The sequence below is a fragment of the Sminthopsis crassicaudata genome, chromosome 4 (genome assembly GCF_048593235.1).
Source record: "Sminthopsis crassicaudata isolate SCR6 chromosome 4, ASM4859323v1, whole genome shotgun sequence".
In the NCBI taxonomy this organism is placed as follows: Eukaryota; Metazoa; Chordata; class Mammalia; order Dasyuromorphia; family Dasyuridae; genus Sminthopsis; species Sminthopsis crassicaudata.
In genome coordinates this window covers 372,677,808-372,705,784 of record NC_133620.1, presented here as the reverse complement: position 1 = coordinate 372,705,784, position 27,977 = coordinate 372,677,808, and the positions used below count along the sequence as shown (strand labels likewise).

Genomic DNA, 27,977 nt, shown 5'->3' with positions numbered 1-27,977 from the left:
ATCCGGGATGAGGGCGCACGAGGGAAAGGAGCAGGAGCGAGGCTCCGCCTTTAGGCCCCGCCCCCTCTGCTCTCCGCACGCGAGTTGGGCGGGAGTCCGCAGAGGAGAGGAGGTGCCTAAGCCTTGGAGAGCGGAGGGGCTGGGCGGGAGGCTGTGGTAGAGTTGTAGGGTGGTTCCCCCTCTTCCCCCAGTGCTGTCTGTCGGTTAGTCCGTCCTCCTATCCGCTGTCGCGGCCCTCTCTAGCCCTCGGAACGATCGAGCGCCCGCGTCGGGGCGGTTCTCGAGGGCATAGTGAGCCGGGCCCTGTCCCGTACCTTCGGGGAGGAGGGGGGCTCCCAAGAACCGCAGGCGCGCGGGGGCGGGGACGAGAGCCGAGAGACCTCGAGGGCCGCGGGCTGCGGGCTGCAGGAAGAGGAGCCCGGGGGACGGCGACGCCCAGCCCCGCCTCGAGCCTCGGGCCAGCGGCGCAGCGCAAGCTGAAACCCTTCGCGCTTTCTACACTGACTGATGCCCGAGTAGCGGCGGCTCTGCACGTCTCCCCGGCCTCCGGACCTCCCGTCGTGGGAAAGCCGCCCGCGCCCCCTTGCCCCGTGTCTCCCGGGACCGGGCTTGCCCCCGCCGCTTCGCCGCCCCAGGGAATGTGTGTGTCGCCTGCGCCGGGCGTCTCTCGTGTCTGGGCTTCGCCTCCTTGCTCGCCGGCTCGGGCTCCGGAGGGGCCACGACGCTCCCCGGCCAGCCGCCCTCCATGGCAGCCAAGTGGTTCAAGGAATTGCCGCTGACGCTGAAGACGGTGTCGGAGCGGGCGAAGCCTGGTGCGGCGGCGGCGGAGGGGGTACGGGAGGAGGGGGCGGCCTGGCCAGTAAACTACGCAAGAACTCCGAAGCTGGCGGGCCGGGGATGCCCGCGCCGTCCGGCAAGAGCCGCAAGAACTCGGGCAGCCGAGCTAGGCAGCTGCAAAGCGGCCGGGTGCGGCCCCGTCAAGGACAGCCGGCTGTCCCGTGACAGCATCCAAGGGATGCTCCAGGCAGCCACCGGCAAGAGCCGCAAGAACTCCCGCGTCGCCGCAGCATCCGCCCCGGAGGAGGAGGCAGCCCCGCGGCTCGGTTAAGAGCACCGGCTGCAGCAGCTTACATCAACCGCCTCATCAAGGTGGACACCCAGGAGAAGAACGGGAAAAGCTATTCCAGCTCCAGCTCCAGCTCAGCTCCAGCTCCAGCTCCAGCCACCTCCTCCTCTCCTTCCTCGCTGGGGCCTGAACCTGGACAAGGGAAAGGCGATCAAGCAGCAAGACACGGCAAGTATTCCCTTTCTCCTCCATTCAAATCATCCTTGCCCTCCCATCAAACCAGCTCCCACTCAGACCGCCCTTCTCCCTGTCAGAGCAATCTTTCCCTCACCCTCACCAGGCCAACTTTCCCCCAGTCAAAGCAATCTACACTAACTCACCCCAAAGGCAACTATTTGCCCACTTCACCTCCATTACATTCCGTGGACATGCTGCCAAATTTGGATGATTTAGGAGTCTGTAAAACTTAATTCATACAGCCTTGGAACGTTTTTTGTGTCTTTTTCTACCACAACCTCATTTGTGTGTGTGTGTGTAAAATTTTAGGGGGTTAAACCTTTACTTGGAAAAATATCCTAATATTCATTTTAGTCAAGGAAAGGTACAAGCTGTATATCTTGTTGATCGTTGGCGGTATTGTCTTATTCTTAGTGTTCAGGTACTTCACCTTGCCTTGGGTGTTATTCTATTAGTTCAAAGTTCTGTTTAAATAGGACTCTGCTATTTTGCCAATTTTATGTGGTGAGTTTCAAGGCGAAACTCTGATGAAATTAAGTGAAAAGCACTCCAACTCTTTTTGCTAGTATTGGAATCCCCCTTTTCTCCCCAGCTAAGGGGCCTGAAAAGGAATATAGACCATGGATTTAGAACTGAAAAGAAATTGAGTGCGAACCCTCCCCCACTTCATTTACAAGATAGGAAACTTAGTATACACCGATCGTCTCCCTAAGGAGAGCCTAAAACAGGATTCAAACCCAGTTCTTCCAGCACTGCTGACCTTTATACTAGACTTCTTTTAGGTCTTCTCACTTTTCAAAACATTTTTAAGGAGCTTAAGATTGGGAAGAGCAAAAATATTTTCTGGTCTTCATTCTTCCATGCTAGCCTCTGGATTCTGTTCAGGATTAAAGAGCAGTGAAAGTGGGAGATATAATAATCAGGATATTGTGTGAATAAGCAATTTTGTGTTTTTCCTTTTATTGGATACACTGGCTTCAGAGAGGAGGGGAGTCTGAACAGAAGAGTGCATTTCTAACAGCCCCAATTAGCAGTCCCTTTGGACATTCTTCCTAATTGGGTGATGGTAAGAACCTCTAACACAAAGATCATATAGCTTTGAAACGTTTCCTATTTATTTTTGTCTTATTACCTCTCACATTATTTAGTGTTTCATATAAGTATGATTTGTCCTAATTAAAATATAAGATTCTTGAAGGCAGGGACTGCTTAGCATCGTATTGTATATTGCTTGCTGGGCCAGCACAAGTCTACCCATATAATTTAATTGTTTTTTTGATAAAGATTTGTTGAATGAAGTATTTTGACTGGCACATTTTCAAATTTCAGATAGAACTGCTAGTTGTCTGTGGTATTCATTCATGTCTGAGGTACTTAAATAGCCTACTGTACGTTTGTTCATAGCCCTTGCTCATTTCCCTTCACTGCCTTCCTGCTTTTCTTTCCTGTAGATTAAGAACTCACCTTAATGCTCTCCTTCCTCCCAGTCTGCTCCTCAGTCATATACTGTGTTCAGTGGCACACAACTGAAGTGCTTTCCTTGTGAAACCTTCTACTCTGATGTTTCCCTTTTCTGAATACCATCCAATTCCTCTATTCCTTGTGTTAGTTCTGTTTAACTATATTTTAAAGTTCTTTGACAACATAGAACCGGCCTCACATGTTATCCACAACTTCCTAGCAGTGCAGGATGCTTAGGAGGCATTCAGTAAATATCAGCCTTTTGGCTGATTGTGATTGGTAAGCTTAGCTAATTAAGGAGACCAAAGGAGGCCACGTTGTCTTGTGGATATGTTGTTAAGACTTTGGGATTCGGTGGTTGTTGGGGTTTGTTGGGTTGTTTGTTTGTTTTGGTTAGGAGAAGGGGTTCCTATCCCAAGGCTCCAGATCATGCATTTTATGTAGAACATGCAAGATTAGAGGGGACATGCAAGTGTGGATAGAGTCATGCAGCCCCATTATCAGTCCTTTACTAAGTCAGTTATTAGAAAAAGGGTGGCCTGTACACTTGCTGATGGTGAGACTGTGGTAATCTTCATACATTTCAAAGCACATCCACTACACTTGTAATGTTTTTGAACATTGATGATGACTCCAAGCTGCTACAGATAGCCATTTGGACACAGTTACTGCTTAGGCACTTTAGAATTCTTAATTCTTCTTTTTACAGGTGATCATTTTAGAAGACTATGCTGATCCCTACGATGCCAAGAGGACAAAGGGTCAAAGGGATGCAGAGAGAGTAGGGGAGAACGATGGCTACATGGAACCCTATGATGCACAGCAGATGATAACAGGTCTGTGACAAATTGCTGGTTGAATATAGACATAAGCCTACTATTTTATACATTTCACCCTTTCAAGCAAAAAACAGCTTGGTATAGGAGGTACCTTAGTCAGCAGTGTGACACATAGGCTATGTTATAGTGAGCAGGTTAATCTCCTAGGAGTCCAGGCAGCTCAAAGACTGAAGTGTTAGGATAGTTGCCAATCTGCACTGATTCAGGAGTTTCCTCAGTAGGAGGTGCCATTGTCATCATGAACCACAAAAAAAGCTCCTTTGTATTTTTAACTAACATATTTTTCTCCAATGCCTCTAATGCACGTTCTTTTAGAGTGAAATGAAGTGACTTAACCAGATCCATAGAAGGGCCTGAGCTTTGTTGGAAAACCTCCAGCAAGGGAGAGCTTACTATTTCCTGAGGCAATCTATAGTTCTAAATTGTTACTTTTTCCTAACTTCGAGCCTGAATTTGTCCCTTTTGTAACTTCTGCCCATTCATAATTTTGCACTCTGGCAGTCAGCAGAGAAAGACTAATCCCTCTTCCACATGACAGTCTTTAACATACTTGAAGATTGCTATCATGTTTCATTCCCTACCTCCACCCCCCACCACCCTCAAGTCTTCTCAAGGCTAAAACATCCCCAGTTCTTTAAATAGATCCTCATGTGAAATGATTTCACCATCCTGGCTTATCCTTTCCTGGATGCTCTCCAATTTAATAGTGTCCTTCTTAATAACATGGCATACAGAACTGACCTGAAACTCCAAATATTGTTTTTGATTTGATCTATGAAGGCTAGGACAGGTTAATAATTGTTATGCTCCAAAAACATTTAAAGTAGCTAATTAAAATAATAGGAAATTTGGGGACCAAAAGATAGTATGATCCAGCTGACTTTAAAGTTCCAGAAATAAATCACCTTTAAATTTAGATGCTGTAATTTTAAATGATTTACATCAGTCCTTGTCAACTAAAGCAGAATCAAGTCAACAGCAAGTATTTATTAACCTTTTATGGGCCAGAGCCTATCTGCACTAGGCATGCAAAAAGGCTCACCGGATTATTTGGAGATAATCACCAAGGGAAGACAGAGTATAGGAGCCTAATTACCTCCTTCATTCTGGACTTTGCTTCTTTTTGTCATTAGGTCAGAAGTTTCTTAACTTTCTTTATGAATCTGTAGGATTTCTTAATTCTTGGAGTTCTGTTTACATTTTAAGGTCCTTCAAATCTATTTCAATTCAATCCACTCTGGCCTATAGGAAAGGTTACTTCTGTGAATTAAAATGAGTCTGGAGGGGAACTCTCAGGCTAGTTACTTTATGAATTTCCTAAATCCTTTACCTTTCTAGCTAAATTGTTTGACATCAGTGAGAGTCACTAGGGTGCATTAAGGAAATGCATTGTTTTAAAGTATAGCTTGGAACTATGTAGATCCTATTATTTTGCTGGAAAAAATAACTTGTTCAAACTGTCTAATTTGACAAGTTTGTTATTGCTATATTTTAAATAAATGTAATAGTATTTCTTAAATTCACTTTTCATAATATAGCATCTTAATTTAAAAGTGATTTATTTCTAGAAATATGAAGTCAGCAGAATCATGGCACCAAACCTTTCTATTTTAATTACATTTATTTTATGTCTTTGAGTTTAAGTTACCCTTATTTTAAAAGTGCCTGCATAGATCAAATAAAATACTTCAGTTCAATTTACTATTAAACTTTGTGACTTAAGCCACATAGACAATCGCTATATGAGTGCTGACTGGAGGGAGTTTTTTTGTTGTTGTTTTTCTCTCTTCCCCCTCACTCCTTCCAGTGTCATGAGTTTCATGCCTGGGAAAGGAATAATTGGTCACATATTAAAGACTTTGTTTCTGCTGTTTTTAAAACAAATTGAAAAGCTGTCAAGCTACAGGAACATAAGCAGAGTCTCAGAATAGTGGAACACAAGGATAACTTCATCATTCTGATATAGTCAGGCCAGGCTTAGAAATGAAAATGAACTAGAACCGGAAAGCGGTGCTTCTGTTTCCTGCTACTCTGCTGCAGGGAGATAAGGAGCTGGATTCAGGGAGGGTGTAGTCTGGCCAGGCTTTGACCCTAAGGTCAAAGTGGACTGTGACTCCTGGTGAAACCCTTGAATGAGAGGAAGTGAAAAATAGTCACAGTAAAAAATTTAAAAAATAAAATAAAATTAGATGTTTGGAGGAGAGGAATAAAAAGGATAAATTAAAATAATTAGAAGGGGTGTAAAATTTCAGAAAAGGAGTTTCCCTAAGAATCTGTGCTAAATTCCTGTTTTGAGCTTCCGTTCTCCTTTTGTTTTCATGTTTTTGTTCTCTTCCTCTTTAGACAAAATAAATCAATTTGTCTCTAAGGTTCTTTTAAAGTGGTTGTGAAAAACATACCCATGAAGTTGGTTTATATTTTTCTTATGAATGTTTTATTCTTAATGTTGTGGCCTTACAAAGGAAGTTACAGATCAATTGATCCTGCCAAAGGAAAAGTGTATCTGTGAAATTTGCTGTTTTAAGTAAAACAGTCAGTAGTTCTTTCTTTCCAGTAGGGTAAATTGCAAACTGGTTCTCCTGGTTCAGGACCTTCTACAATCAGCTTCCACCTTACTCTTCTGATTCTTGTTTTATAGTACTCTACAGCACCTTCTCCATTTTAGGGAAATGGACTGTCAATTTCCTGCTTTGATTTGTAGAATGGACTCCTACATATTTCTTTCTATTAAAAATCCCTCTTCTTGAAGGCCCAGCTCAAATGTCTTCTCCTCAAGGAAGTTTTCCTGCATTCCTCCTCTACTTCCCTCTCTCCAGCTGAAAGCAATCTTTCTCCTGACATTTCTCCCATGGACTTTGAATGAAACTTTCTCTTTGTACTTATTTTCTTCCTTATGTAATATTTATGAACACATCTTATTATCCTTGTTAGGATGTGAGCTTGAATCTAGGGATGATTGAGGGTGGGGCAGAAGAGAATCTTTATTTCTAATTTCTTCTACTAGTCAGCACTTAAAACATATCTGAATTCTATTTAAAATTTAAAACTTCACCTACTTCATTTTTAGCAATCTGTAGTAAAATAACAATCTGTATACTTTCCTTTTAACCTTTTAAAAGCTATTGATCCTAGCAATTGAGTTTTAGTTGCCTTCCTAATACAAATATATCCCCTTCTTTAACAGTACAGTGTAAATGCCTTGACTTAGTCTACCCATGGGGCTACACAGGTGGGTAGAATAACAGGAAGTGAGGGAGTTGAACAGAAGCTGGAAATAAATGATTTGGTGCTAGGTTTTTTCCTTTTTTTTTTTTTTTTTTTTTTTTTCATTCTGCTTAGTTATGGTTTAAAAGTAGTTATTTAATTTTTTAAAAATATTATAAAGTAGCATAGTTCAGGGTGGGGGACACCACCCTACTGGATTTCTTCTTAGCTTCAGTCTCTTTTCTTGGTCTGTAAAATTGAGAGTATAAACTTACTTTTTTTTAAAGCTATAATACATTGTATAAAAACACTTTAATATTTATAGTATGAGGAGATTGAAGTAGAACTGCAATCCTTTAGTTTTTCCTTATCCTTGTAACAACCCCAGGTAGCAAGAAAAAGTCATGGGAGTGGGGTGGCAGAAGAAAGGGCATTTCTTAATCTGGGTCAAGTAGTTACTTAATAGCAAAGCTGAGACTAGAACCTAGATGGCTCTAGTGATTTTAAAAATAAGCAATGTGCTACCTTCAGAAAAGAGGTTAGAATAGGGAAGTAGTAATATAAATTATTTTTCTCAGAAGAATGTATACAGTAAAGATTATGAGCATTTAGCATTATTTGTCATTGGTTCAGAGTTGCTAAATTTGTATTAGAGGTCATCTAGCCCCAGTTTCCCTCCCAGTATAAGGATTTATCACAACATCTATGGTTGTTTTTTGATTTTGTCATTTAGTCTAAGCATATTTCAGATTTTTAAAAGGTTCTCATCAATTGAGAATCCAATCCTCATATGAGTTGTAATAACTAGAGGAATGGAGGGAGAGGTGACAGTCATGGTTCTTTAGATTTTTCACCATTTCCTTTGTAAACCCTCAACTTTGAGGTTTACAACCCAGTATTCTGATTTTTGTTTTACATACAATCATAAACTTAGACCTTTTTGTCTGAAAAGAAAATTCATATGTGTTTTGAATATTTCTAAAAATTTGTTCCAAATATGAAAATGTGTCAGCTTTTGAACAGAGCCTGTATAAGAAATCCTTAGCTCATGGAGATGATATTATTGTAGTAGTCAGGGCTACCTTTGATCAAACCTTTCCCTTTCCCCTTACTCTGCAGTGCAGTACTTTTACAAGTAAAAGCTTGATTTTTTTTTAATTGTGAAAGATGGTTTTCAAGCATCATGTTTTGAAATTCTTCAATTTCCATCTTTGTGAACTGAATGCTGGAATTAAACTATACATTATATTACATTATACAGTTAAAATAGGGCCCTATTTAACAAAGAATCTTTAATCATTAAAGATTCTTGTATTAGAGAAGTTACAGACTAAAACCAAATTGCATAAGTTGGGAAGGGGAAAGCCCTTTGTATTCTTCCAGTTATGAAAATGTAAATATGAGTGAGGTAAAGTCTACAAGGGTAGAATTAGTTATTGAGAAGGAAAAACAATTTTTTAGCACATTTCATATCTTGCTCCATCCAGCAGCACATTTTAATTGTTACAAGGTCAGCTCTTGGTTTCAGCCCTTTGCTGCAAATGACTGTTTATCTGCAGTTAGTTAACTGCTTTCTGTTGTCTGCCATGGTAAATGGCTTGTATCGGACAGCCTGGGTGTAGCTTCCTTTCTCCATTTCCTCCTTCTCAGTCTTGTTTCCTCTCAGAGCCAGCTCTGCACGTCAGGGGCTATTCTCCCTACAGGAAGGATCCGTTTGCAACCATGTGATTGTTTCTGTTACTATGGCGCCTCAGGTTCAGGACAGCCAGGTGCTGGAATGAACTCTGAAGTCATTGAGTTTGAGGGGGTGGAGAGACCCCATGTCTTGCTTTTTTCCTAATTAAACATTGTTTAAAGACCTAATAATACTTTGCATATCTTTGACCCAATTCAAGGACTTTCAGAGGAAGGACCACTTTTCTTTCCCTTCCTTTTGTGTATGGATTGGAATAGATGGCCACTAAAGTCCCTTCCAACTCTTAAATGTTATGATTCCATCATCAGACCAAGCATACAACTCAATTATTTCCACTGCTTTCCCCCAGAACTCTATAGGCATTCTTTCCTTAAAAAAAAAAATTAGAAAGACATCTTATATCAGTTATATATAGTTTGTGGGTACTTAAAAAATGAAATGTTGAGCATCATTATAAGATTGTTCCATATAAGACAATTTCTGCTTTATTCTTTTCTAACCAAGTATATTTCTCTTGATTATAAATGTATTAACTCCTTTTCCCCTTAGTTCAGCAAAGAGAGGGCTGAAGTAAGACAAGGAAGAGCAATATAAAGTGTTTCGATTTTGAGAATGAATTAAATGTGTACTCTTTTAACCTATCTTTCCTTGCTTTCTTGTGTTTGTGTTCCTTTCTCATGTGTAGTTCCTCTGGAAAAAGTTACCACCTTGTTTTGATCAAGCTTAAAAAAAAAAAAAAAAAAAAAGATGTTTTTGGTTTTTTTCCTAAACCTTGAATAGATGAAGAAGGTGTTAGCTGGGACAGAGTGAGAGACACTCAGAAGTGACAATTAAAGCTGGATATGAACATTGGCCCCTATTCATTAATAACAGATTCTAGGTTGAATTTTCTGTTCTCAAATTTGAGTAACTTTCCCCCCTTTAATCTGGTTTTATTTCTCTTTGTTCTTTCCTAGATTGTAGCATTATTAGTGGCTCTAAAATTTAAGTAATCAGTCTCCTTCCCAGGTCATCCTATCATGTGCATTCTTTACAAAATACTTTACAAAAGACTTTCCTCCCTCTAGTTTTCTCCATGATTAGAAGACATTGCTTCTAGCCCACAGAAACAAAATTCTTCCCACTGTTTGCAGTTTCCTACATACTGCCTCCTGTGAATCTGACTTGTCTCATTCTGTTCTCTAACATGGAGCAGACAGTTTAAGGCTAAACTGGAGCCAGATCAGACTGCACGGTTAGAGTAGGTATGTGGCAGCATGCCCTGGAATGCCTCTTCATTTGGCTGCATTGCTTTGCACTGGGCCTTACTTTGGGATCTGAAAATTTCTGTGATCTTTTCCAGATTTAGTACCTAATGCTTACATGTCATAGGATTTATTTAGCAAATAGAGGAAGGAAAGAGGAGACATTTTCCCTGTCTTGCTCCCATGGTTGCTCTCACTATTGGCACTACTGGCAGAGAATCAGCTCTGACATATTGCCAAGCTCGCATGCCAGCCTTGACTAGATAGATAAGAGAGAAAGATGGACAGATACTTTAGTTTCATGGATATTATAATAGCATGCCCCCTCCTAGGGAACTATAGTGCTATTTGCAAGTTTTCAGTATTATATATATTACATAGTTGATATATTGTTATATATACTGAATAGTATATTATTCAGTAATATATACATATACATGTTTTTATATATATATATATCTTTCAGAGATAAGGCGAAGAGGTTCTAAAGACCCCTTGGTGAAGGCTATTCAACTGCTTGACAATCCTTGCGATTCAGGGGAAAATAGCATTAAATCAGAGACTTTGGCAAAAAGACGGAATTCCAAAGACCTTCTGGGCAAACCCCCGCAGCTATATGATACTCCTTATGAACCTGGAGAAGGAGGACCCAAACTTGATTCACAGATGGTTACTGTACAAGAAAGGAAGATACGGTCCCCTGACAGCAGGCTTCCTGAAAATGATGAGCGACCAGCAGCAGAATATGAACAGCCATGGGAATGGAAAAAAGAACAGATAGTGAAAGCATTGTCAGGTAAGAGGAAATCACTGAGAATGGCAATAGCATTTCACCCAAATCATATCCTGCATGAAATGTCTAGGCTGGTTTTTTTACTTTGGTAACTGTGTAGTCAATCCTCATTCCACAAGCTCTTAGGCACTGAGGAGACAAAGACTAACAAGCAGGCCTGCCTTCAAGCAGCCTCTTGCTAAAGATTAACATGTGCACAGAATATGGAATGTGCCGTATATCCAAAGAGATAAAAAGGGAGAGGAGCAATAGAAACAAGGTAGAAAGTGAACCGTGAGCTAAGATTTGAAAGAAGGTGGGGATTCTTTAAGATAAGGGTGAGAAGAGAGAACAAGGAAATATTAGACAGACTGTTGACTTTAGGGACCAACAAAGTAGACTGGAATATTGAATGTATGAAGGAAAGGAGCGTTTGTCATTTTTATTTTCCCCAATTACATGCAAAACAAATTTTCTTTTGGTCATAATTGTACATTCTTTTTTTAATTTACCTGTTTCCATATGAATCATGTTGGGAGAAAAAAATCAGGAAAAAAAGGGGGGGAAAAAAAGAACTTGGTATGTGTTGATCTACATTCAGTCTCCATAGTTCTCTCTCTGGGTGCAGATGGTATTTTTCATCCAAGATTGATGGGTCATTATACCACTGAGAAGAACCAAGTCTGTCATAGTTGATCATCGCAATTCTTGCTGTTATTGTGTACAGTGTATTCCTGGTTCTGCTTGTTTCACTCAGCATCGATTCATGTAAATTTTTCCAGGCCTTTCTAAAATCAGTCTATTCATCATTTTTTACAGAGCAGTACCATTCCATTACTTTCATATACCTAAACCTACTCAGCTATTCCCTAGTTGATGAGCTTTTACTCCTTTTCCAATTCTTGACCATCACAAAAAGAGTTACCACAAACATTTTTGCACCTGTGGGTCCTTTTTCCCCTTTTATGATTTCTTTGAGATACAGACCCAGTAGTGTGCACTTTGATAGCTCTTTGGGCATAGTTCTCTAGAATGACTGAGTTCACAACTCCACCAACAATGCATGCCAGGGAAACTTCTTAAGCAGAGCATCACTGTGGTTCACTCTTATGTTCGAGGCTGTTTGGGCTGCAAGGATGAGGATGGACCAGAGAGGGAAGAAACCAGAGGTAGTTAGGAAGATGGGCAGGTGGTGGCCCTATGAAAGGGAATAGATGTCAGATCAGTTGTGGAGGTAGAATCAACAATTCTTTATAACTGATTAGATGGGAGAAGAAAATAGGGCGGTGAAAGGATTTGGTGAAAAAGATAAATTCTGTTTTGGACACATTGTTTGAGACACCTAATGGACATTCAATTGTTAATGTGGAACTGGAGTTTAAAAGAAAGACTGGGAATGAGTATTTAGATATGGGAAATATCTTTTTAGAGATGGTAGTTGAACCCATGGCAGTTGAAATACCTCAGACATAGTAGAGAGAAAAGAAAAGGGCTCAATACAACTTGTCTGGTCAAGTAGGAAAGTTGCACACTTGCTTTTGAATTAGTTTCATACCTCTACTATTAAAGACTTTCCTGAACTATATCATAAAGAAATGAGATTTTTTTTCCTCCCATAGTTATTTAGGGAAATGGTCTAAAGTTGTTCTTTTATATTTGTTTCTATTTATGTACATTTATTTCTTCTCTAAGTGATATCTTATTAGGTGTTTAGATTCACTCAAAAGAACTATTAAAATATTGTGTAGAGTCTGTTTAAAATTTTTTCTTTGCTACTAGACCTGTAGATTTATATATGATATTGCTTAAGTGATTTAGGATCATACTTCTAGACTTGAAATGGACCACAAAAGCTATTTAATCCAATCTTTTCATGTTACAAGTAAGGCTCCTTTGGGACTTTTATCTATGTATTCCAAATCAAACTTGGAGATAATCCACAAATCTGTAAGACTTGTTTTGTAAAATAATATTCTTTGCAATATTGAATAAAATGCAAAATTGAAAAAAGTATTCTCAATATTGAATAAAATGGAATATACACAAAATAGTCATTTAAGGATAAGTGAGCATTATATCCCTGCTTAATATTTTAAAGGAGTTGGATATAAAACTGACTTTTCATGTGTATTTATAATAATCCCTTAACATTCCTGAGATTAGGGACACAGGACCCCCACAAAAGTGAAAAAGCCTGAATAATTCTAGGCCCCATCCCAAATCTTTATTTTTAATAATTTTGATCATATTTCACACATTAAAAAAAAACAGGCAACACACACTGAACCCATACAAAAATTGCTGTTTCTAAGCAAGATAGATTAATATCTCACATACTATGCAGTTGTCACAGCCTCTGGTGTAGTGAACAAGATATAATGATCACTGAGGGGAAAAAAAAATCATATGACTGATAAGTTTAAATGGTAGAAAGACAAATAGGAAGGGTTCCCAAAGAGAGTGCATGGCCTGTTGTACTTTAGCATACTGAAATTTTTAGCAAAATTTAATGTTTATAACCAATTATGTATGCATAATAAAATAGATTAATAATTTATAATATTTATGTGTTTATTAATTGTTTTGTTTTCTTTATATATGGGTATCGTTCTCAATTCTTTCCAGCATGGCATAAATCTCCAGATTCCCATTTAATTATCATTATCCCAGATAATCAAAACTACAAATGTGAAACTTGTGAATGTCAAGGGATGACTGTATATACATATATTTGTATAAATTGTTAGTGAGAGGTTCTATATTAGTGTCAGAATTAAAACTTCCAGTAGCTAATCCTGGTTTCCCATTAGTTTCTGCTACCTCCATTTGCCTTCAGGCTATTTTTCCTATAACAGTTAATTAACATGACTAGTTATGGTTTAAGGTACAACTTAGATTAATTTATTTATTTGGGTGATCAGGATTATAATCTAGATGTATTAAAGTATGGGTGATGTATTTAGCAGCTGATACTTTAATCCAGTTCATCTTTTTGGCCACTTAATATTTTAGGATTATAGATTGAGAACTGGTACCTTAGAGATTATCTAGTCTCACTCCTTCATTTTTGCAGCTGAAGTTTAAAGAATCTAAGTGACCTGCCCAAAATCATACAGGTAGTGTCAGAGATGGGACTTGAGCCCAGCCCCTTAACTTTAGAGCTAGGTCTTTGTTTATTATACTTTTCTCAAAAGCTTAAAGTTGATCATTCTGGGATTATCATATACCTAATAGGTACCTGGACATCTGGATGGTAGAGGGTTGAGCCTAGAATCCGGAAGATCTGAGTTCAAATCCCACCTAAGATACTTACTAGCTGGGTGATAGTTGATCGGAGCATATCACTTAACCCTATTTGCCTCAGTTTCCTCATCTGTAAAATGATCTAGAGAAGGAAATGGCAAACCACTCAAGTATCTCTGACCAGAAAATTCCACTGGAATTCAGACTCCACTGAAATGACTGAAAAAGAACAAAATTAGTGCCTAGTTTGTCTTTATATGTGCTTCAAATTCATTTTAGCCATAATGCCAAAGCATGTATGATGTCAAAGAAAATAAATTGCTGCATTCAGTATTTTAAAAAAATTTTTTTAATCTATGCTGTCTTTATTTTTCATTGCTAGAAAATTTTAATTAAAAAAAAATACCAAACTTTTCCAGAAAAGCATTATTTTCAGTGGACATATACTTTGCCAGAACAATCTCACCACAATCCCTTTTAGTCTGAAAAATGCCAAAATAGGAACTACTGAGTAAATTTGGTAAAAGAAAGAGTTTGGCCACAACTCATCTAAAATTTGCTTTTAATGCTGGATGATTTGCTGGGAAATGGCATCAAATGGGATGATGCTAGCAGTCTAATAGAATAGCAGAGATTTCAGAGTACTCAAATACACCAACATATTTTTCTGCTCTCTGCAGTTTTTGTTGAAGGGAAAAAAAATACTTCTTTCCTGAGCTGAGTCAGGATAAGCATTTTTTTCTTTGAAGCCTTACATAGACCACTGCAATGACAAGTCTGATATTAAATGGAGCCTTCCTTCCAGTCCAGTTTGAGGGATCGGAGAGACCTTCCATCAAAGAAGAAACAGGGCGGCATCACCACAGGCAGAAGAGCTGGACCCAAAAGATCCTGAAACCAGCACTTTCTGATCACATTGAAGGGGAGAAAGTGGACCCAGCCATTTGCCTGGAAAAACAGCCGTAAGTCCTGACCCTTTTTTTTTTTTTAAATCACCTCTGGGACTAATAGAATGTGCACAGATTCTTAAGTTAAGAGCTAGAAGGATCTCAGGAGCCATCTGGTCCAACTCCTTTATTGTACAGATGAGGAAACTGAGGCCAAAGACTTGCCCATAGGCCCACAGGCATCAAGGAACAGAGCCAGGGTTTGAACACACCTAATCCAACATTCTTCCTCCTGTATCAGGCTGGCTTCTGAAGAATCAAAAATTTGGAGACAAAGTATTCCATTATCAAGATAGGATTTGGACCTTTTACTTCATTGGTATGGAGAACTTCCTTTTAATCTTAGAAAAGCTGGGAAGTTTAATGACTTTTCCAGGGTAACACAGCTGAAATGTGATCAAGGTAGAATTTGAACCCAGGTCTTTCCGGCTCCAAGACTTGTGCTTTCTGCCAGCAGTTCTCAAAAGTGAGATCCAAAGGCCCCCTGGGAGTCTCCACAACCTTTTCAAGGGATCTGAGAGATCAAAACGATTTTCAGAACAAGACTATGCTGGAATATCATTTACCTGCTAAAATACTCTTTTTTTTTTTTTTTTATTCACTACATTACGTATGAGGCTGGGTTTTCTTCTTACACATCAACTAAAACCGTATCTGGGGGCTGTTAGGTGACTTGTATTGACTGGGATAGAGCCCTGGACCCAAAGTCATGGAGACCTGAGTTCGCATTTGACTTCACACTCATTAGCTGTGTAACACTGGGAAAGTTGCATAACCTCTGTTTGCCTCAGTTTCCTCATCAGTAAAATAGAGCTCATAACAGCCCTTACCTCCCACCTTGTTGTGGACTCAAATAAGAGAATAATTGCACAGTGCCTGGCATGGTTAGCACTCTATAAATTTTAACTAATATCAGTGTGTATCAGTGTTGAATACAGAGGCAGATAAGAGAATCTAGCTTTCTTTTCTTTTTTTTTAATTAAACTAGGCAAAGAGATTTTGAAAATATATGTAAAACAATGCTTCTCTTCTCATTAATTTTTTTTGTTTTGGAAAATATTTTTCATAAACGTTATTTATGTTAACATGTAACAACAGGTTTGTTGTTCATTTTTAAGTGAGGATGAATTAATTAACTAAATATTTTTAAATGTATCCATTGTAATTTTTAATATGGTTAATATTCATAGATAAAACTTACATTTATAAAGCTCCTTTTGGTCTTCAATAATATAAAAGTGTAAAGGGGTTTAGGCCTGAGACCAGAAAGTTAGAGAACTGCTTCTTTCTATGCTATTTATTGGATTGCTTCTAGTGGTGTAAAAAGTGATTGTTTCTGATCTTGCTGGAAACCTGGGTCTTCCCCTGCCAGGTTGGTTTTGGCTGGCTGGGTTGTTTGGTTGTTTTTTGGGGGGTTTTTTGTTTGTTTGTTTTTGTTTTTGTTTTTGTTTTTGTTTTTGTTTTTGTTTTTTGCGTTGGCCTAGTAAGCTGTCTTTTGCCTCATTTTTTACCTGGCCTGGAGTCACTGAATGGGTGTGGTCTGAGCCCTGAGAAAGGCTTTTGTTTGACAAGGCCAGTGTCTCCCACTGCTTCCAGGGCCATCTCCACTCTTCCTTGGCACTGGTCTCAGATGGCCCTGAAGAAGTGGGTCAGACTGGTCCCTTTGCACAGCTCTGGGTCACTTCAATCCAGTTCATTTGCAAGCCAAGACATCATTGGTTCTCTTTGGGATAAACAACAGCTGCTTGCAATATAATGTACTGACATGGCTGCCATGAATTTTCTGTATTAGGTTGTACTCAGACTTTGTGTTCATTTGACTTGAACCATAAACATCTTACACAAAATGAAAATTTTATTGTTCAAAAAGTACCCGAACTCATTGTTCTGGTAGACTTGGATATAAAGAATTATTCCAATTGCCTTTTGATGCAGCTTAAAAATAAGAAGTAAGAGCTAGCCTAAATCACCAAAGGCCCCAAATATACTGCACCAAAAAAGAATGAATTTCCCAGTCTCCAGATTGTTTTAATCCAGCTTTCCCTCCCTCTTTATTTTAGTTGGTATCACGGAGCCATCACCAGGGCTGAGGCAGAGAGTCGGCTCCAGCCCTGTAAAGAAGCCAGTTACCTGGTGCGCAACAGTGAGTCTGGGACCAGTAGATACTCCATTGCACTAAAGTAAGTGTCACGGTACCCCACCAGACTGGAGAGAGTGAATGAGAAACAGGCCAAAGATAAGGTTCAGTAGAAGCAAAAGAGAAGTCATAGAATCATGGATGTAGATAGACATTGAAGGTACTTTCACATACAACTTCCTCGCTTTGAGGATGCAGTCAAACAAGGCACTGACCCAAAGACCCAGTGTCAGGCACAATTTTGAACCTGGGTCCTCCAACTCTTCAAATGTTGGGGTTTTCCCTTGTCACGATAAGACTAAATCATTTGTGATTGATTTAACAGACTCTTGGGAGGAGGGAGAACTTAACTGTAAAAATTAAGAGCAAAGGTTCATTAAAATGGTCACAGTAGACCTTTTAAACTCAGAGTGGTTTGATTCAGAGAATACTTCAGTGGTCAAAGACTGTCTTGCAGTGTCAAGTGACTGATAGACTAATGGCTTCTCTGTGGGAAAAAGTTTTAGAAAAAAGAAATTGTTTTTTAATTTTTTTTCAACCAGTTAAGAATGGTTGTTGAACTTGTTTTTGATAATTCTGGGTTCCTTTCTCTAATTGTACAATATTGATTATTTATAAAACAATCTTTAAAATTTTTATTGATGTCTCTTTTATGTTAGTCTTCTGTGGTTATAATGTCTTTCTCTTCCAACTCTTCCCCCTCCCCCCCCCCCCCATTGATCCATCCCTTGTAAACAAAAACAAATGAGTATAGTGAGCATATTGGAGCAGACACAGCCCTCTCTGCTGAGTCCCAAGGAGGGAGAAGTGTTTCATGATCTGGGTTCCGGGACCGCTTCTTGGGAAGCCAGACTGTTTTGGGGTTTATATCTTGGTGGTTGTATTTCTTGTGCGGTTTGCTTACTTCACTCCTACATGGTTTCCATTTTTCTCTAAATTCCATTTCCATAATTGATGGCTCGGTAATAATCCATAGGATTTTTAGACCAGCTTTGTCTGTCTTTGGGGATGATGACTGAATAATAAGCTCTCACTTGTAATAAAGACCATTGTGTCTTCTTGCACTGTGGAGTACTCTGCCCTCTGCTTGTCATCCCAGGCTCTGAGAAGGCTGCTCTGGCTGCTGCAGGGCTGGCCCCGGGCTTTGCTGGGAGGGTCTTAGAATGGAGAGGCAGGAGATGACCAACCCTCACTCTGCGGCCCGACTGTACACAAAGCCGTGTTTATGCCTCAGCCCTATGGAGTCTGGGTGTTCCCGCAGTCCTTGTCTCCAAGGCTAGTTCAATGGCGCTATATTGGAGGATCATTGTCGGGAGTACTAACTGCATTTCCTTCCTGAGGAAGCAGAGCCCCTGTAGCTGAAACAATCAGACTAGAGGGGGGAAAAAGGGGCTGGGTGGCCAAGCAATATTGCTCATAAAACTGAAATTGGCCAACAAATACACAATGCCAGGAATAGCCCTGCTCTGCTCCTGAAACGGGCGCTTTCTGGGTTAGCTTTAGCTTTCTTTGCCAGCTCACATTGTCTGAGCCAACAGGCTGTATCTGAGCAAAACAAACTTACTTAAAACAAGGAATGGCCTTTCCAGACATGGAAAAAAAATTATTTGGATTCATACTTTATTTTTTGTTGTTGTTGTTATTGAAGGAAACAGGGTGGATTTTTTTTTTTTTTTAACCTGAGTCTCTAGATGCTTTAAAGAAAATTAATGGGATGACATTGATAATTTTTTTTAAAGGCTTTAGTCTAGTTAGCATCTACAATGTTTTAGCACCTACAACAGTTCCCAGTGATGAAACAAGTTTAGCAAGGGTTGGAAAGCCTTGAGCACTTTGCTTTAGTATTCAATGTGGAGAGATTTTCTGTTTATGATAGAACAATGGTGGGAAGACCTAGAGAGCCTGTGGGACTGCCCAGTGTCTGGCTAGAAGGGTCCTTCCTGGCTGGGGTCCCTCCGAGTCTTGCTCACACTTGTCTCCTCTGGCTTACATCTTGTTACAGGACTAGTCAAGGATGCGTTCACATTATCGTGGCCCAGACAAAAGACAGCAAGTACACCCTGGACCAAACAAGCGCCGGGTTCGAGAGCATCCCAGAGGTGGTGCATTACTATTCCAATGAGAAGCTCCCTTTCAAGGGGGCTGAACACATGACCCTCCTCTACCCTGTGCACAGCAGACTGCATTGACTCCACCAGTAGAAGCATGGGCACCTGCCCTCCACAGCAGCCGCACAAACTGGGCCCTCAGGTGCGCGGGACGCTTTTCTCAATTATTGGTGCCTATTTTCTACAGGAATTTTCAAGGGAATGAAAGTTGACTTCATTTTTAAAAAGAATAAATTATTGGCCCCAGATCCAGTCTTTATCATCTACTTTCTTTTTCATTGAGGAGAGCAGTGAGAAATGAGAAAAAGTTCTCTGCTCTTGCCCAAGTGTCTATACTAAATACCACTTAATCAAAAAGGACAGCAAAGACCCCAGCCCCAAGTGAAAAAGCATCATCATCCAATTTGGATTGCAGCCCATGAAAGGCATCAACCAAAGCACCCAGGCTCTAAACATTGCTGTCGTGTATCCCTTCCGCTCCTGGGGAGGAAGTAGCCAGAAAGGGGCACACCACCATAGGGGGTGGACCCTTGGAAATGGAGAAGGGGTCCTTAGAGGAAGTTTTCTGATAGACTGTGATTCAAGGAGAATTCCGAATTCAGAGTTTGAGGACAGATTTCTTTGATGATCAGGATCCCATTCCCTTCTATATTCTGCTACTAGAGTGTTTGCTTAAAAAGTGCGTTTTCAAACTTGGCATTTGTCATGGGAGAACTGAGGAAAGAAATGAAAATCACTCCAGGACTTTGCTCTTGTAATTAAAAACATTACTGACATTATTCTAAAATTATAGAATAAAGTAAGTGGCAAAGAGCTTGTTATTGATGAAAAACCCCTTTCCCCAATTTTAAGTAGCCAAATACTATTTTTTAAATGGATAATTTGTGAGTCTTTGCCACATCCAAGAAAACCTATTACTATGGGATCTTTGTGATTTGAGACAACTCAGCTAGTTTTGCTTTATAAAAGTAACACTTTCGGATTTAATGGTATAAGATAAATTGCTTTAAGGTTTTTTTTGGGTTTTTTTTTTTTAAAGAGTTTGGTGCACTATCTACCAGACTCAATTATAATCTGTCTACTGTATTTTAAAATGTGTGTGTGTGTGTGTGTGTGTGTGTGTGTGTGTGTGTGAGTTTAACTGCATAACAGATTTTCTACAAATTTTAATTCTCATGCTCTTAAATAAGGCTTTTGTGTTATCTTTATAATAAGCCATAAACTTATATTGCCAATTTATTTACTGTGAGAAAAACATGGGGATAACAGACTTACTGTGAGAAGAATAATATTATGGTAAGAGACTATAATTAAAGCTGAGCAGCTGTTTCTGTATTCTGGGGTATTCAGTTTATTCCTAAAAATGGTCTAGGACCCTACAAAAAGATGCAATGAAAAGTTAATTTTTATAGTGTGGGTTTTTTTTTTAAGTCTGTTTGGAAGACCAGAAAAGAATATTTATTTGTATACATTCTGGGGTAGGAGTATCTCTGCAGCCACCAGTTAGCATTTTTCTATTAACATTTCACTTCATATACAGATTTTGGCCAAAAGGACTAAATATGTATACCCTTGGCTTTAAAATTATGAAGGAATCTTTTTGATAATACTTGTTTATATTAGTAATCTTAAAACTTTTTTTAAATCATAGGTTAGGACCTTTAAAACTAGCATCATTTTTAAGCCTGCCATAGGTCACAATTACATTATGTCCTATTTTGTTTAAGGCCTTATTCTGTAGTTATTCCACAAATACAATCTAATGAAATGTCCTGATTTTAACAAAAGCTAAAAAACATTTGCAAAAGTTTACTTTGTGCACTAGATGACTTAAAAACTTGGCACTACCAGCTACTGTGATGAATACTGAAGTAATATTTTAAGGTATAAACATTAAATAAATCAGGTATTTAGTTAAGCACTTATATTTTCAGCACTGTGCTTTTCCTGGACTTTTTCTTCATTGTGTTGGTGTTGAGTTGTTTCAGTCATGTCTGACTCTTGGTGACTCCATTTGGGTTTTGTTTTGATTTTTTGGCAAAGATATTGGAGGGGTTTGTCATTTCAGTGTGATTCCTATGTAATTCACTACATTCATTTATAAAAAGCCAGAAGGAAAAAAAAATCGAGTTATGCTCTTCTAAAAAGTGATTTTTCTCCAGTGAGTGACCTATGGAAGATGATGACAAACCAGAAAGTAGAGTAAATTGGGGGATAGGAGTTAAGCTGCTGTTTAGATTGTGACAAAAGCCTGAGAATTCACAGCTGGGATGGTAACACAAAGTACCATATGTTCTAAAAACAATTAGGCCCAGCAGGGTGTCACCTAATGGCTTCCTTGTTAAGCTGCCTGGGCCAGCTGATCTAAAGCTGTATATTTATTTATTGTTAGCTGGCAAGTTGGTGGGTTTGATCCATTTGTCTCAACAGCAAGAATTGAATGGTTTTATTCATGTGAATTAAATTATTTCCACTAGCCAAAACAATTTCAGGTGTTCTAAAGAGACAGTCATGAAGAACATCTGGCGTTCATAATGTTTTAGACCTCACCTAGACTCACTTTGTCATTTTGTGACTGAGGAAACTGAAGCTCAGAGACAGTGACTTTTGTAAGGTCCTACCTCTAGTTAGTAATAGAATTGTAACTAAAATCTTAGAACTGGAACACAAAATCTAGTTTTGCTGGCATCTCTCTGCATTTCCTTGCATCCCATTTACTATCTCTAGGATTTAAATACAAATCCACCAGTTTTCTTTTATGTCTCTTCTTCCTCACTTATTTCTTTTCATGTGTTTTCCAGGCCATTGAGTTTTTTCCCATCTTTCTCACTACCTCCCTTACCAGTATTGAGAGTTTATACTCAAATACAGAGTGAGCTGATCATTTTTTTTACAAACACTACTTTAAAAATCAAGGAGAATTTTAATATGGGTGAGCCATAAAAACAAAATATGGCTATGTGTTTACTCCCTTAGGGCACCTACCACACATACCCCTTTTCCCTAGCTGTTCTAAAAGGAAATAATTTATAAAAATAAGATTTCTGGGAAAGAACCTTATTCCTAATTGTTCAACTTCTTGTGCTTTAGCAAAGTTATTTCATTGGATGGGGGATATGAGAGAAAGGCATGTAATCTGTATCAAATAATTTTTAATGTTTAACCAGAAGATAGAAATTTCTGGGTTTATTTTATTTGTTTATTGTTATACTATTAACTGTCTATCCTGAAAGAGCCTGTCTCATTTGAGGATTCAGAGTTTTAGGGAATTTTTATTAAGTTTTAGAGTTTCAGAAGAGGCTGTAAAGTTGGGATTTTTCCCATTTGTTTTGGGGAATGGTTTTTATGCATTCATTAGCTACCCTTTTAATACAGGTTTCTTTAAGTGCCTTCCACCAACAAAAGGATAGCCATTTCACCTTCCCCCGTTCTAATTAGGAATGTTTTTCAAATTTTTTACTTCTTCTTACCATCCCCAAAGTACATTTAGCTTTTGACTAAATTTCAAATACGGTTATTCCCTTGTTCCACATCTTGTTGTTTAATTTACCTTATGATTTCCTGTAGCTACAGTGACCATATGCTCCAGATTTCCTGAAACTGTTCCAATTTGGGGGGTGGGGGGGTGGGGGGAGTATACTTTTAACGAGACTGCAAAAGTCATATCCTTTGTAAAATCTTATGTCTCAATTTTCTGATTGGGAAAGTGTGATCACCAGTGTTTTGTTTTGTTTTTTAATATCATGATATCTGGGGGCCATATTCCTTGATCATTACAAACCATTATCCTAGTTGTTAATGGTTCAGTTGTCAGGTCTGGATAATACATGATGTCACTGAATCTATTGGCTAACTTAAAAAAAAAAAAAAAAAAAATCTGGCCTGCAAATTTTCTTTGGAACCTCTGACATTTTAAGAGGAAAGAGTTGGGCTAATACTACCATCTCATGGAAATAAGAGTAAACTGCAATGGGAAAATTGGTGTGTTGGCCTAATTCTTATGGGTGACTGTCTGAACAAAGTGCTATTCTGGAGAGATAATATTAATCCCCTTCATTGTTTCCTAATGAATTACTGAAACCCTCTCTATGGGAGAAAGACTTGACATGGTGCTGATTACTGTAGCCACCTTGAAATACCCTTCCTTCTAAAAGGAGATTTGCATCCTAATAAACCTCTTTCCATTTTGACCAGGATTCCTAGGGTACTATAGTACTCATTGTGTAGACTTGTATAGCTTGTTTTTTTGTAGTTCTATTTTAAATGAAAGTGCTGGTGATTAGCAGATAATTGGGGCAGATGTCTAATTTTGCCAGAATTCTTAATTGTTCAGCTGTTTTTGCAAGGGGAACATTTTAAAGTATCAGTCGATATATATATATATATATATGTTTAGCTTTTTTTTTGGAAAATGTATTTTAACCAACTGTTTCTTATTAATTTCTAAGTATTTATAATACAAAAATATTTTGTACAATCTCTGAATGTATTGTGCTAGCCAACATAGGCTACACATCCCCCTGAAAGCTGTTTACCCTGAAATGTAACTTAAATAAATGTCATGTCAAGCAAATCATAATCTTTGGCTTATTTCATTCAATTAATTTTTAAAAATTAGTTTATTGATCTTTTGATTTTTATATTTTCATAGCTTTCTCCAATATCCCTTTCCTTCCCTCTCCCCCATAACAAATCTTTAAGATTAAAAAAGGGGGGAAGGAATGGAAAATATTGGCACAACTGCTCAGTTCATTGACAAAATTTTTGTCTCAGTGCCCATAGATTTTTTTTTTCCTATACTATTCTAGTCAACAAGGGTCCTAACTTCTTGAAGCACAATGATATTCTATTGTATTCATGACTCCTAATTTCTTCAGCCATTGCTCAGGGAAGACAATCTACTTCTCTCCCACCCTCCCAAATTCTTTGCTATCACAAAAAGTACTGCCATAAATATTTTGGTGTAATGAGGTCGTCTTATCAATGACTCTCTAGAGGTATAAGCCCCATATTGGAATATCTATGAAGGGTCCTTTTTTCCCCCATAATTCCAAATTGCTTTCCAAAATGATCATGCTGATTCACAGCTCTATCAACAATGAATCAGTGTTCCTGCCTTCCCACAACCCTTCCAGTATTAACTATTGTCATTTAGGGCCATCTTGAATGATTTGCAATGTGTGATTAAAAACACTGGGTGGTACTGATTTGTATTTCTCATACACGTTTGGAACAGTGTTTCATGTGGTTGTTAATACTTTGCAGTTCTTTTTGAGAATGGTTCCTAATTTTTAACCACTTAATTATTAGAGTGGCTTATTTCGCTTATTTAAATTTAATAGATATCTTCTTTCTTTCATTGGAACCCTCTTCGGGATGTGAAATAGTCCGAAACTAAAAGGCAAAGAGGACAGGCAGCTGCAGAGAAAGCCCAAATTCATGGAAACAGACTGTCTGGCATCAGACGACTTTTGGGTCCAGATCTTCCCTCCTACACCACTTTTCCTTGGCTTCATTTTCTTCCCTTATATGAGGAAGTCGAATTAATTTGCCTCTGAGGTCCTTTCCAGCTCCAGAGAAGTGATCCTGTATTTCTGTGAAAAGTGTTTGCAGAGTTATCAAATAGGTGACCAGGGCATCTTGATCTTATTTTTTATTCTTTCAAACCTCTTAAACCTCCTTTCTTTCATCTTCTCTCTTCGGAGAAAGTAATTTTAAAAATAGAACTAGATTTCTTTGGTATAGTCATCCAAATCTCTTAACATTCTTTCCAAATAGCACATATTATATAGGAATGGATTCTTTCCCTTTTTTGGTGGGGGAAGAATGAGGATGGAAAATAAGTTTGTTTTTTCCCTTTTCTCCCCTCCACTCAGAAAATCAATCAATTCCAAATAAGGTTCTTCTGAGCATGAATAACTTTGTCCACAAGAGGGTGGGAGAGTTCACCGTTTTGTTTTTCTTACTATTTGGCAAAAGGGTAGGATTATTTCACTTGAGAAATATCATTTGAGGGCAATATTTTTTAGGATTCAAATTGTTTTCAGAGATTCTAAGGGATCTGGGGTGTTTCCACTCGATGTTAGAAAAAATCCATAGAGCTGCTGCTTATCCTGTTTCCTTTGGCACCTAGCATGTAGTAGTCTTCAATTGTTAGTGATAGCTAATTTAGTCAACTGAATAGGAAGGAAATAAAATTATGGTTCACTTAGAACCATATAATAGGCACCAGCTTTTTAAATCAAATATAAACAAAATCTTTCTTGATCAGTTTTAATATTGACATTGCCATAGTTTTTATAATTGTCTCTGATATTTTGCAGAATTGAAATAAGCATGAATGACATAATTTTCCAAGGTCCACACTTGGTACCAGTCTTAGGATTTAAGTTTTTAGCTTCCACTTCATTTCTGTATCATTCAGTATCCCCATTTTAAGATGTGACTAATTCTACGATCTTTTCTGCCTTGTTACTTATAATTTTTTCTGCTCATATCAAACTTTTAAAATATGGTATGTGGAATAAATTTTAATTTTTAAAAAGCAAATTATATAGATTTAGCCATCCTGAAAAGCAATTTTTAATTATACTTTTAAAAAATGTTTATGTGCAAAAATGTTTGTAGCAGTTCTTTATGTGATAGAAAAGAATTGAAAAGTGAGTAGAGGCCCATCAATTGGAGAATGGATGAATAAGTTGTGGTATACAAAAGTATTAGAATAGTATTGTTATGTAGAAAATGATGAACAAGCTGATTTTAGAAAAGCCTGGAAAAATTTATACAAACTGATGCTGAGTGAAACTTAATATAACCAGGAATACATTATATACAGAAACAGTAAGATTGTATGATGACTAACTATTTAAGACTTGGTTCTTCTTATCAGTTCCAATGATCCAAGGCAATCCCAATAAACACTATCTGTATCCAGAGAGAGAACTGTGAAGAATGAATGTAAATCAATACATTACATTCACTTTTTTCTTTTTTTTTTCTATTTTTTTCTCTTGTGGTTTTCCCCCTTTGTTCTGATGTTTCTCTCCCAACATTATTCATAAAGAAATGTGTATTTTTAAAAAATTAATGTACATGGTATAATAATTTAAAAAAAAATAAAAAAGGTAAAAAAAGAAAAAAATGTCCCTACCCATTGATCCACTGTTTGTCCTTTCTCCCAAGAAGATCCAACAAGAATGTCCCACATATATGAAATTATTCGTTGCGGTATTTTTTGTAGTAGCAAAGAACTGGAAATAAAAGCACTCATCAATTTCTCAATGATGGCAAATGCTCTCTCAGTGCAGTTATTCACGTGGACAATAGAGGAAGTCTTGTTAAGCATTCTATATTGGGGATTCCATTTGGTTATTAGTCCCTTCTCTTAGATTTAGTGTTATTAATGTAATGGAATATTCCTGTACCACAAGAAACAATGAATACAAAGAAGTCAGAAAGGAAAATAGAATACACCATGGCTGTAAACTTAGGGAACCAAAAAACCTATAAATTTGAAACTAAACCTTGAGTGATTATGGTGCCTAAGCTTAGCACCAGGGAAGGTTTGAAGAAAAACTTCCTTCTAGAGGCAGGGTCAAATAGACAGCAAAGTATTGCATGCTCAGTCAATAGATCAGTTGGTTTTGCAGAATAGGTGTTCCCCTCCCCCCTTTTTCTCCTTTTTAAGCTTTATTGCAAGAAGAAGCTCATTTTGGGTAAGAAGTAGGAAGGCAGATTTAAGAAATTGAATATGATACAAAATCAAAATCACGCTCCCAAAATTTCAAAAGCTCTTAAAAGCAAATAACACCTTCCAAACTGTATATTAAGTGGAATTACTAATTTGTGCTAATTGAGAAAAATGTAACATCTTTATTTTTTGTCTAGTTCTTTATAACTTACAGTCTTGCAGAGACACTTGGATGATATATGAAGCCTGATCTTATTAGATATAGTAATAATAGTAATGATATAACAATATTAACTAATTTACAGTCCCTACTATGTGCCAGCCACTGTGTTAAGTGCTTTATAATTATCCTTTTTGGTCCTTATGTCAACCTTGGGAGATAAACACTATTATCCCTTTTATAGCTGAGGAAACTGAGATAGAGGTTGTGACCTGCCCAGGATCGCACAGCCAGTGTTTGAGGTGGGATTTGGATTTAGGTCTCTCCTCTAGGCCTAGTACTATGTCCAAAATGCCACGAAAAAGGAAGCTGAATCAGTAAAAGAGATCAGAAAGAATTGGTGAGAAATGAAGAAGACATCATAAATGAGATAGAAATGGTAACTATGGGAATGAAGAGATTTTTAATCTCTGAAATAAAATAAAATTTTAGCCATCTTCTATTCCAAACCCTTCATTTTACACAAGGAAATAGACTTGCCAGAGGAGGAAGGAGAGGAGAAAAGAAGGGAGAAAAGAGAGGAGAGCTGGGATTGTAGTCCAGATGTTCTGACTCCTCCCTCTCACCACCACCACCTGTGTTCTTTCCACTGTACCATGGGGCCCAGAAGGATGGGAGTGAGAAGGAATCTCAGGGCTCAACAAAGAGAAGGTCACTGAGGTCAAGAGTGCTTCTATGGAGTAGTGGGGACAGAAGGAAGTTTTTTGTTGTTTTTTTTTTTGTTTTTGTTTTTTCTGAGGCTGGGGTTAAGTGACTTGCCCAGGGTCACACATCTAGGAAGTGCTAAGTGTCTGAGATCACATTTGAACTCGGGTCCTCCTGAATTCAAGACTGGTGCTCTATCCACTGCGCCACCTAGATGCCCCCAGAAGGAAGTTTTTAAGAAAATAAATTGATCTTTATCTCCCAAGAGGGTATCATGAATGTGATAGGTTTAAGAAATTTTTCTCCAGCTCTCTAGGATGGGAATATAATGAAGAAATGATGGGGGGACCTGATTCCTCTTTTTTAGGGGTTAGACCACTGTCAGGATGAACCCAAACTCCATGTGAGTCCAGAACTAGAACTGCTCATGGGAGGGCACCCCCTGCACCATGTATAACAAATGTATTG

The 27,977-nt window shown here is 38.4% G+C and overlaps 1 protein-coding gene across 1 annotated transcript; it reads left to right on the top strand.

Moving 5' to 3' along the window:
• The first annotated feature begins 39 nt into the window (after positions 1–39).
• Positions 40–27,888, top strand: SHE (Src homology 2 domain containing E). Its single transcript, XM_074262155.1, is given in 12 exon segments — positions 40–666; positions 669–812; positions 815–933; positions 935–1,087; positions 1,089–1,127; positions 1,129–1,257; positions 1,259–1,294; positions 3,474–3,600; positions 10,214–10,543; positions 14,568–14,724; positions 16,770–16,889; positions 18,849–27,888. Coding segments are annotated over 12 exon segments (1,569 nt in total). The 5' UTR covers positions 40–638; the 3' UTR covers positions 19,036–27,888.
• Positions 27,889–27,977: the final 89 nt, after the last annotated feature.